The 12,033-nt window shown below is 46.7% G+C and overlaps 1 protein-coding gene across 1 annotated transcript in view; it reads right to left on the reverse strand.

Moving 5' to 3' along the window:
- Positions 1-11,676, reverse strand: part of LOC136580566 (uncharacterized) — a 48,742-nt gene extending 37,066 nt beyond the window's left edge. Inside the window, exon 1 of the mRNA XM_066581216.1 lies at positions 11,316-11,676. Coding sequence (XP_066437313.1) covers positions 11,316-11,613 — 298 coding nt within the window. The 5' untranslated portion in view covers positions 11,614-11,676. The remainder of the gene's footprint in view (positions 1-11,315) is intronic.
- Between the last annotated feature and the right edge of the window lie 357 nt (positions 11,677-12,033).

The raw sequence follows: 12,033 nt of genomic DNA on the forward strand, positions 1-12,033 counted from the left end.
AGACACAGATTGATGAAGCAGAAATGTCCCCGTTTTGGATGGTGAGAGAGAACGTAGCTTCCATCCGCGGGTGCAGCCTACGTATTGCTTACGTATCGCTGCTGTCCGCTGGTGGAGAACAGAAGTCTGGGGAAATCCAGCCTTTGTTCATCTTGATGAGTGTTAGCCTGTCGGCACTGTCGGTTGACAAGCGGCTACGCTTATCTGTGATGATTCCCCCAGCCGCACTAAACACCCTCTCCGACAACACGCTAGCCGCAGGACAAGCAAGCACCTCCAGGGCATACAGCGCTAGTTCAGGCCACATGTCCAGCTTCGACACCCAGTAGTTGTAGGGGGCAGAGGCGTCACCAAGGATGGTCGTGCGATCCGCTACGTACTCCCTCACCATCCTTTTACAGTGCTCCCGCCGACTCAGCCGTGACTGGGGAGCGGTGACACAGTCTTGGTGGGGAGCCATAAAGCTGGCCAGGCCCTTAAAGACTGTTGCACTGCCTGGGATGTACATGCTGCTCGATCTACGCACATCCCCTGCTACCTTGCCCTCGGTACTGCGCCTTCTGCCACTAGCGCTGTCGGCTGGGAATTTTACCATCAGCTTGTCCGCAAGGGTCCTGTGGTATAGCAACACTCTCGAACCCCTTTCCTCTTCAGGAATCAGAGTGGGCAGGTTCTCCTTATACCGTGGATCGAGCAGTGTGTACACCCAGTAATCCGTAGTGGCCAGAATGCGTGCAACGCGAGGGTCACGAGAAAGGCATCCTAACATGAAGTCAGCCATGTGTGCCAGGGTACCTGTACGCAACACATGGCTGTCTTCACTAGGAAGATCACTTTCAGGATCCTCCTCCTCCTCCTCCTCCTCCTCCTCAGGCCATACACGCTGAAAGGATGACAGGCAATCAGCCGGTGTACCGTCAGCAGCGGCCCAAGCTGTCTCTTCCCCCTCCTCCTCATCCTCCTCATGCTCCTCCTCCTCCTCCTGTACGCGCTGAGAAATAGACAGGAGGGTGCCCTGACTATCCAGCGGCATACTGTCTTCCCCCGCCCCCGTTTCCGAGCGCAAAGCAGCTGCCTTTATGGTTTGCAGGGAATTTCTCAAGATGCATAGCAGGGGAATGGTGACGCTAATGATTGTAGCATCGCCGCTCACCACCTGGGTAGACTCCTCAAAATTACCAAGGACATGGCAGATGTCTGCCAACCAGGCCCACTCTTCTGAAAGGAATTGAGGAGGCTGACTCCCACTGCGCCGCCCATGTTGGAGTTGGTATTCGACTATAGCTCTACGTTGTTCATAGAGCCTGGCCAACATGTGGAGCGTAGAGTTCCACCGTGTGGGCACGTCGCACAGCAGTCGGTGCACTGGCAGCTTAAAGTGATGTTGCAGGGTGGCAGCGTCCGTGTAGGACTTGCGGAAATGTGCGCAGAGCCGGCGCGCCTTTACGAGCAGGTCTGACAAGCGTGGGTAGCTTTTCAGAAACCGCTGAACCACCAAATTAAAGACGTGGGCCAGGCATGGCACGTGCGTGAGGCTGCCAAGCTGCAGAGCCGCCACCAGGTTACGCCCGTTGTCACACACGACCATGCCCGGTTGGAGGCTCAGCGGCGCAAGCCAGCGGTCGGTCTGCTGTGTCAGACCCTGCAGCAGTTCGTGGGCCGTGTGCCTCTTATCGCCTAAGCTGAGTAGTTTCAGCACGGCCTGCTGATGCTTGCCCACCGCTGTGCTGCCACACCGCGCGACACCGACTGCTGGCGACATGCTGCTGCTAACACATCTTGATTGCGAGACAGAGGAGAAGGAGGAGGAGGAGGAGGGTGCTTTAGTGGAGGAAGCATACACCTCCGCAGATACCACCACCGAGCTGGGGCCCGCAATTCTGGGGGTGGGTAGGACGTGAGCGGTCCCAGGCTCTGACTCTGTCCCAGCCTCCACTAAATTCACCCAATGTGCCGTCAGGGAGATGTAGTGGCCCTGCCCGCCTGTGCTTGTCCACGTGTCCGTAGTTAAGTGGACCGTGGCAGTAACCGCGTTGGTGAGGGCGCGCACAATGTTGCGGGAGACGTGGTCGTGCAGGGCTGGGACGGCACATCGGGAAAAGTAGTGGCGACTGGGAACTGAGTAGCGCGGGGCCGCCGCCTCCATGATACTTTTGAAGGACTCAGTTTCCACAACCCTATACGGCAGCATCTCAAGGCTGATGAATTTTGCTATGCGGACGGTTAACGTTTGAGCGTGCGGGTGCGTGGCGGCGTACTTGCGCTTGCGCTCGAACACTTGCGCAAGCGACGGCTGAACGGTGCGCTGAACTACACTGCTGGATGGGGCCGAGGACAGCGGAGATGAGGGTGTGGGTGCAGGCCATGAGGCGGTAGTGCCTGTGTCCTGAGAGGGGGGTTGCATCTCAGTGGCAGGTTGGGGCACAGGGGGAGAGGCAGGGGTGCAAACCGGAGGCGGTGAACGGCCTTCGTCCCACCTTGTGGGGTGCTTGGCCATCATATGTCTGCGCATGGTGGTGGTGGTGAGGCTGTTGGTGTTGGCTCCCCGGCTGAGCTTTGCGCAACAAAGGTTGCACACCACTGTTCGTCGGTCGTCAGGCGTCTCTGTGAAAAACTGCCAGACCTTAGAGCACCTCGGCCTCTGCAGGGTGGCATGGCGCGAGGGGGCGCTTTGGGAAACACTTGGTGGATTATTCGGTCTGGCCCTGCCTCTACCCCTGGACACCGCACTGCCTCTTGCAACCTGCCCTGCTGATGCCCTTGACTCCCCCTCTGAAGACCTGTCCTCCTGAGTAAGCGTTGCACACCAGGTGGGGTCAGTCACCTCATCGTCCTGCTGCTCTTCCTCCGAATCCTCTGTGCGCTGCTCCCTTGGACTTACTGCCCTTACTACTACCTCACTGCAAGACAACTGTGTCTGATCGTCATCATCCTCCTCACCCACAGAAAGTTGTTGAGACAGTTGGCGGAAGTCCCCAGCCTCTTCCCTCGGACCCCGGGAACTTTCGAATGGTTGGGCATCAGTGACGATAAACTCCTCTGGTGGGAGAGGAACCGCTGCTGCCCAATCTAAGCAGGGGCCCGAGAACAGTTCCTGGGAGTGTTCCCGCTCCTGAGCAGGTGTCATTGTAGTGGAGTGAGGAGGCTGGGAGGAAGGAGGAGCAGCAGACAGAGGATTCGGATTTGCAGCAGTGGACGGCGCAGAACTGCGTGTTGACGATAGGTTGCTCGAAGCACTTTCTGCCATCCAGGACAGGACCTGCTCACACTGCTCATTTTCTAATAACCGTCTCCCGCGTGGACCCATTAATTGGGCGATGAATGTGGGGACGCCAGAAACGTGCCTCTCTCCTAATCGCGCAGCAGTCGGCTGCGACACACCGGGATCAGGAGCTCGGGCTGTGCCCACACCCTGACTTGGCCCTCCGCGTCCTCGGCCGCGTCCACGTCCTCTAGGCCTACCCCTACCCCTCAGCATGCTGTATTACCAGTGATTTGATTTAACAGGCAGGAAATAAATTGGCGCAAGCCTGCAGCCAAATATAATTTTTGCCCTTTTGGGAAAACGAAAGGCCCCACTGCCTCTAGTGAATGAATAATCTAAGTTTAATAACTGTGCTGTGTCCCTGCTTATGTGTCACAGAACGTGAGGGTAGCAGAGTTATTATAACTCTGGCAGAGCAGGTATTTTTTTTCCCAATTAAGGAAAGCAAATGGCGAAGCCAGCAGTAAAGCGTAGCTGGGTGCGTATGATTTAGCAATGTTTTTCACGCAGCTCACACGTGTCCACAGGCGTTAGGACGGACAGAGGCTGGACAAATAGATTTGTTTTCAGTTTTTTCCCACCAAAAGGCAGCACTGCGTATATTCAATGAACATGAGAAGTGTAATAACTGTGCTGTGTCCCTGCTTATGTGTCACAGAACGTGAGGGTAGCAGAGTTATTATAACTCTGGCAGAGCAGGTATTTTTTTTCCCAATTAAGGAAAGCAAATGGCGAAGCCAGCAGTAAAGCGTAGCTGGGTGCGTATGATTTAGCAATGTTTTTCACGCAGCTCACACGTGTCCACAGGCGTTAGGACGGACAGAGGCTGGACAAATAGATTTGTTTTCAGTTTTTTCCCACCAAAAGGCAGCACTGCGTATATTCAATGAACATGAGAAGTGTAATAACTGTGCTGTGTCCCTGCTTATGTGTCACAGAACGTGAGGGTAGCAGAGTTATTATAACTCTGGCAGAGCAGGTATTTTTTTTCCCAATTAAGGAAAGCAAATGGCGAAGCCAGCAGTAAAGCGTAGCTGGGTGCGTATGATTTAGCAATGTTTTTCACGCAGCTCACACGTGTCCACAGGCGTTAGGACGGACAGAGGCTGGACAAATAGATTTGTTTTCAGTTTTTTCCCACCAAAAGGCAGCACTGCGTATATTCAATGAACATGAGAAGTGTAATAACTGTGCTGTGTCCCTGCTTATGTGTCACAGAACGTGAGGGTAGCAGAGTTATTATAACTCTGGCAGAGCAGGTATTTTTTTTCCCAATTAAGGAAAGCAAATGGCGAAGCCAGCAGTAAAGCGTAGCTGGGTGCGTATGATTTAGCAATGTTTTTCACGCAGCTCACACGTGTCCACCGCCCGTAAGGACGGACACAGGCTGGACAAATAGATTTGTTTCCACTTGTTTTTCCACCAAAAGGCAGCACTGCGTATATTCTATGAATAATAACTGTGTTGTGGCCCTGCCTATACAATTCTTTCCCTGCAGTATCAATGGAGGGTGGAATGCTCTGCAGAGGCGATTTTGAGAAGCCCAAAAAAAATGCAGCACAGCTAACAGCAGCCTGGACAGTACTGCACACGGATAAATATGGCCCTAGAAAGGACCGTTGAGGTTCTTGAAGGCTACACTCACTCCTAACACTCTCCCTGCCTATGCAGCACTTCTGTCCCTAATGCCAGGTGCAACGCTCTGCAGAGCCGATTTTGAGGAAAAAAAAAATTCCACTGCTAACAGCAGCCAACACACAGCTATCAGTGGCCCTAATAAGGACCTTTGGGGGGTCTTGAAGCCTACACTAACTACCAATTCTTTCCCTACAGCAGCTCCGGTATAAACAGCACTGTCCCTCATCTAACTCACACCGCATCTGAGGCGAGCCGCGGGAGGGGCCGACTTTTATATTAGGCGAACACCTGATCTCGCCAGCCACTCACAGCAGGGGGGTGGTATAGGGCTTAAACGTTGCAGGGGGAAGTTGTAATGCCTTCCCTGTCTTTCAATTGGCCAGAAAAGCGCGCTAACGTCTCAGGGAAGGAAGTGAAAGTAACCAGAACACCGCATGGTGTTCGTTACGAATAACGAACATCCCGAACACCCTAATATTCGCACGAATATCAAGCTCGGACGAACGCGTTCGCTCATCTCTAAACAGGATGCATCGTCTTCCATGTTTCAGGCAAGCGTGTTGCCCTTAATCTAGGATTAAGGGCAACACGCTTGCCTGAAACATGGAAGACGGTACATGCTTCTTGTTTCTCTATGTCTGTCTGGATTTTTCAATAAAAAGAAAGAGTTTTTATCCTATGCTGGACTTACTCCCTTTTCCTGTGCTACAAACAGAGCAGGGTTTATCTGATAAGGAGCGAGTTATCACCTGAATATGTCGCTTGATACTTATGAGGTGCTTGTGGGTAAAACATCAGCCATAATTATACATTTAACTTAAATGATTTGTACATTCCCTGTAGACTGTGAACCTATGGATTACAGGCAGATACCATAGTTGCTCTATTGCTGTATGTATCTATTATGGCTCTTCACATTTGTATATTTGATCAGTATTTTGTAACCAGGAGTAGATTCTAAACATAAAGATAAATGTAATTGAAGCACACATATTCTTTTTTTTTTTTCTCTTTTTTGCATCCACCCTTGAACTCGGCTTAAAAACAGATGCAAAATACAGATCAAGCATAACTGTGCATAAGGCATAGTAGAAATTTTCCAATATCTATCTTGTTATATAGTGTATCAGCAAGGGAATTTCTGCCTTCACAGCTTTTTTTTTAATTTGCCCAAATGTATCTAAAATACTACATGAAGTAATTTTGCAAATAGTCTTGGTTAAAAATGTTCTACTATTTTATGTAAACTGCTCCTATGTATGCATGTGTCTGCATGGTTACAAACTATAAACTCAGTAATATTTGTTTGTAGTCTGGAGTTGCATTGTTTTGTACAGGGGTTGTATGCAAAAGTGGCAGAAATTTTTCAATCAGGACTATTTGCAAAATGGTTTCATTTTTATTATAAATGCATTGGACCAGCAAAAATCTAGACATGTCCTTCAATCTCTTAAACTCTTTTGAGCCTTAGGGAAGCAGATTTTTTTTCTTTATTTTATAATCACATTTCAAAAGTCACAAATATTTAACATTTCCAACAACATAGCTGTGTATGGGCTTGTTTTTCCGGGGATGAGTTGCAATTTTCATCTATTGCTTATTTTTTATTAAAGCATCCGTCTAATTTCAGGATGAAATTCTGTCCTGGGACAAGACGAGAAAAGATTTATTACCTGCGGGTTTTCTTCTCTGATGCCCCTCTAATCTGCTGGTTCCAGGCTCTGTTATTGGCCGTCCAATTTTCTAACTGCCTAATGCACACTGTGCACTGCCCTGTGACTGGCCAAAGCTGATCACATGAGCTGCTCTGGTCAATTACAGAAGAGGTATAGTGAATTGATAGTCTAACACTACCAATTAATTATGGGGATTAGGTAGCCTAAAGATTGTATCGGCCATCTTGGATGTCTGAAAACGGGATCTGGAACTAGTGGATCAGAGAGAACAACTGTAGGTAATGTATCCCCCTCCGGTCCAGGGACAGAATTCTATCCTGAAACCGGAACTTCGTTTTAAGTTTCTAGGAGGAAAAATGGAAGGGGGTGGAGCAAATCCAAGGGAATATCAGAGGCTTGAGACCCATGTGTATACCCAGGACTCAAACAGCCTTGACGAGGGTTACAAAAAGTAGGTGGAGGTGCTGCCAGCCAGGTGGCCCACCAATAGGGGGCAGACTAAATATGTGAGAAACAAAAGCTGGTGGCCTGGCGCAACTCTCCAATAAAAGTAGTGAGGCAATAGGATAAAATATACAATTTCTCTTTTTTTTTAGTGAAATTGAAAAACAGCAAAAGACATGCATTTCGGGGGAACCTGTTCATCTTCCATACTGGGAGAAACATTACTCTTGTGGGAAATGGAGGTATGGACCCAAAAGTGCTGGGGACAACTGTGAACGGAGATAACCGGGGCTGTAATACCAGAAGAAGCTTCTCCCAGCATGACTGATGAAGGGATTCACCCGAAACGCGTATCTTTTCTGGTTTCTCAATTCACTCAATAAAAGAGAAATTGGATATTTCATCCTATTGCCTTATGACTTTTTTTGGAGAATTGCTCCAGGGCACAGCTTTTGCTTCTCACACATTAGAAGGAACTGTAAAAAAAATCAGCATTGTTTTGTTTTCTGCACACTTTCCATTTTACACTGTTCACTAAGCAGTTTATTGCCCTGTTACCTTTACTCTATGAGACAGGATATTTATGGCAATATCAAATTTATGCTTTTTATGTTTTACTAGTTTTGCATAATAAAAACAGTTTTTTGTTTTTTTAAAATTATTTTGGTGTCGCCATATTCTGAGAACCATAAATTTTTTATTTTTACATCGACAGAGCTTATGATCAGCTTAGCAGAAGACAACACAATTTGATGGTGACTTGCAGTTGATCACTTGTCACTAAGGTCTGTTTCTTATCAGATGATTCACTAATAACTTATTTTTATGTTTTCAATTACATCAAAATTTACAATTAACCCTTTAAGAATGTGGCCCTTTTTTAGATTTCCCCTATCATTTTTCCGTCAATATAGCTGTATGAGGGCTTGTCTTTTGTATTATGGGTTGTATTTTTCAATGAATCTACTTAATATGCCATTAAATAGAATCATTGAAAAACACAACCCATGCTGCAAAAAACAAGCCCTCATACAGCTATATTAATGTCTAAAGCATGTCTAACATGTGGACTTGGATACGAAATTGAAATCAGCAGAAGTTTGCCATTAATTTCCCATCAACAAATTCACTGAGGCAGAGGAAACTTAAATCATAAATTAGCCCTTATCACAGACGAAGTACCCTAAAAACAATTCTGTATTGAATAATAGATTAAAAAATTTTAACCATAGACTAATAAGATAGACAAACAAATAAAACATAAAGTGTCAATGTGTTCGTATCCAACCGTATCACACTTAGGATCCCGAATATAATTCTTCTGAGGTAGCTTTTATTGCAGAGTTACTCAGTATTCTAGATAGCTTAGTGCAGTGATGGCGAACCTTTTAGTGACCGAGTCCCAAACTGCAACGCAAAACCCACTTATTTATCGCAAAGTGCCAACACGCCAGGGGGCGGGGCTTATCACGACATATGATTTTACCCCCGTCATTCTAAAAAGGACAGGGCCGCTTCAAAATAGACAGCAGGCAGATTTTGACTGCTTTTTGGATGCGGAAATACTGCAGAATGTCCTCAGCGGAAATTTCTGTGGAAAATTCTGCAGCATTTCTACATCCGAAAAGCAGTCAAAATCTGCACGCTGTCTATTTTGAAAGAGCCCTGCCTATTTCTGCCATATGTAAACATACTCCAGCGATAATAGTGACCCACCCCCAGCGGCCCTCAGTATAATAGTGACATCCCACAACGGCCCCAGTGTAATAGTGACACCCCACAGTGGCCCCAGTGTAATAGTGACATCACACAGCGGCCCCAGTATAATAGTGACATCCCACAGCAGCCCCCAGAATAATGGTGACACACCACAGCGGCCCTCAGTATAGTAGTGACATCCCATAGTGGCCCCAGTGTAATAGTGACATCCCACGGTGGACCCCCATCCCCTCCCCGAGATCCACATACTTACCCCCTCCTTCTCGTGGAAGCGCCGCTGCTCCTCTGCTTGGCGCTGATCCCACAGTGTGCTGCCGGATGCCTCCTCCCCTGCTCTCGCGGAACTTAAGAGGTCACGTCAGGGGAGGAGGATCCCAGCTGCACACTGACGTCACAGTGTGCGCCGGGATCAGCAACGCTAGCAGCACGGCTGAGTGAATGCCGGCAGGGAAGCCGTTGACATGCCGAGTGGCCGTTGGCGGCGCGTGCCAGCAGGGAGGGCTCTGTGTGCTGCCTCTGACATGCATGCCATAGGTTCGCCATCACAGGCCTAGTGGATATGTAAACATGTCGGGTCCCTAAGTATAGTGATGACTACATCAGTTGGTGATCTCTACCCAGTATCACTATCTATACTCTTGACCAGGCTGACCCTGGCATGAAAAACTGGAATCTCCCTAGTAAATTCCAACCCGACTGTTCGTGGCCCTTAAAGTGGTATTTATTTTAGATATTCTCCCTATTAATAGATCAAAGGTTGCAAACTGCAAAGTCACCATCAAATTGTGTTGTCTTCTGCTAGACCTTTTGGGGTAATTTTTCTGCCTAGGCCCCATTATTCCACTGATAGCATTAAGAAATATGAGGCTCATCAGGTCTGCCATCTTTGTATACCTCTAAGCCTCTACAAGATTCAGGGCCTAATAATATACCTGTCAATGTTATGCTGACAGGCATAATGCACTGCAATATATAAGTATTGTAGTGTGTTATAGCAGCGATCACACGTTTAAGTCCCCTAGTGGGACTAAAAAAGAGAGAAGAAATGTGTCAACAAGGTCCAAAATAGCTAGGGTTAATGTACTAAAAAACATTGAAATGGAAAAAAAACGCAATTTGGGTGGTATTGTTTTTATGGCATATACACTGTGGCAAAAATTACATGATAACTTTATTCTATAGCTTAGTACAATAATGACCACACCAAATGTATTTATTTTTTGCTGTACAGCTTAAATTTTTTTTCTGTGCTATGTTCTGACCTCCATAACTTTGTTATTTTCTATTAATAGGGTTGTGTTAGGGCTTTTTTTTCTAGGTAACTTGTGGTTTCTATTGTTACCATTTTGGAGTAGCTTCACTTTTTGATCGCTTTTTATACAATTATTTCTTGGAGCTAGGGTGACCAAAAAAGTACAATTTTGACGTATATTTTTTTTCTTACAATGTTCACCGTGCGGGATTAATAATGCATTATTTTGATACATTGGATTTTTTACGGACACCACTGTACCACATAAGTTTTTGTTTTAAATTTTTATTATAAATACCAGAAAAGGATCTTTTAAAAACTTTTAGTATCCTTTATAATAAAAAAACTTATTTTTTCACTGAATTCAACATTTTTCGTAGTCCCTATAGGGGACTTGAATTTGTGATCGGTTGATCGCTTATACCATATACTGCAATATTTCAGTATTGCACTATATGGTATTACTGTTGTTATTTTATAAAGACAGGCCACAGACCTATTCAAATGGCAAGAAATACATGGTACCTCTCTGAGTCTTCAGTAAGCCTTTGGCTGCTGTGACAACCACACGGCACCTCACGATCTCATTGCAGTGGGTGGGAGGAGAAGGATGGGGGCGTTCGGAACTCCAAACTCCAATCGGGGCATTTAAATGTTGCTGTCAGAAGTGGCACTCGCCTATATGGAGTGGGCTTGGCTACCGGGCCCATTCCAAAGAAACCCCGCCTCTAGAGGGTATACATGTATGCCCTTTAGCGGTAAGGGGTTATGCAGGGTGGGTCATCAGAATAATTTTCTCTGGTTGGGCCACAGAAACTCAACCCAACACTGTTTGGGTTTAATATTTCCTTTGTTATGGGGGTCCATCAGACAAAGAAGTGTAAAGGAACAGGGTAGGGTCCCTTATTCCAGTATATCTCCCTGAGCCCATGATACTGGACCCCTCACCTGATACTGAACCTCTCCACATCTCCCAGCAGGATATACAGTAGATACACACAGAATGGACTATACTATTGTATATGCACAGTGATGTCAGCAACCTACAATACAACCAGGGTTGTCATGTGGATTTAGACCTGACACTAAAATATCTGCATATACGTTACAGGGGCATTGGATTATAGGGTGTCCTGCAGGTTACGGCCACTAATCCCAGATTATTGCATACTTCATGTGATTTATGTTGTTGTATTGATATTTGTATCTATGTGCAAAGCCATACGGCGAAAACATGACAAGAGACGTCTAATATACATATACATGAAGACAATGCAGAAGCCATGAGTCGTGATAAAAATACACAGCCATCGGTCCTTACCGTCAGGCCAACATCTATGCAGACCTTTGTGGTACCACTCATTCTCATCCTGCTCCTCTGTCTGGTGCGTCCCTTGAAATTCACCCCAAAGAACGGGGGACCCCTCTGTTCTTGTCCAGTCCACCTCTGTCTCCAGATCGGTTTCCTCGATCGCGTCTCTCATTCCCGTTGGAGACCACGCCGTGGTATCAACATTCCCCTCGTCGACTTGATGCTGAGCAGAGGATGCCATGACGTGTCTGATAAATGTGTTTGTTTTTTTGTACGGGGTCCTATGTGACCCCAAAAACGTCCTCATTCGCCCTGGTTTAGCTGGTATTATTAACAGCGAGCAGCAAAGCTCACTCTGTATTCAGCTTTCTCCCCCTCCTTCCATTTTCTGCGCTCCCCCCACCCCGGCTCTTTGCCTCTCGGAGGAGAAAATCTGTTTTCTCACATTCTTACAAAAGCAGCACTGCCACCTAGCAACCCGGCCAATTAACATCATTATCTTCCAGGCAGGAGATGTACTGTATATACAGCAAGCCATTGTCTCCCTATGGACACATATTCCTCAACAGCCAATGGCTTTTTTGTTATGTTTTATTTGTATAATCGACTCACGACAATATTTTATAGCAGGGTTTTGTATTTCTGCATGGTAAAGCTCTATAGTAATGAATCTCGTAAGTGAATGCTATGAGATTTCTATATAAAATTACAATAGGGGCTCATATAC

This window comes from Eleutherodactylus coqui, chromosome 10 (genome assembly GCF_035609145.1).
Source record: "Eleutherodactylus coqui strain aEleCoq1 chromosome 10, aEleCoq1.hap1, whole genome shotgun sequence".
NCBI classification, from domain to species: domain Eukaryota; kingdom Metazoa; phylum Chordata; class Amphibia; order Anura; family Eleutherodactylidae; genus Eleutherodactylus; species Eleutherodactylus coqui.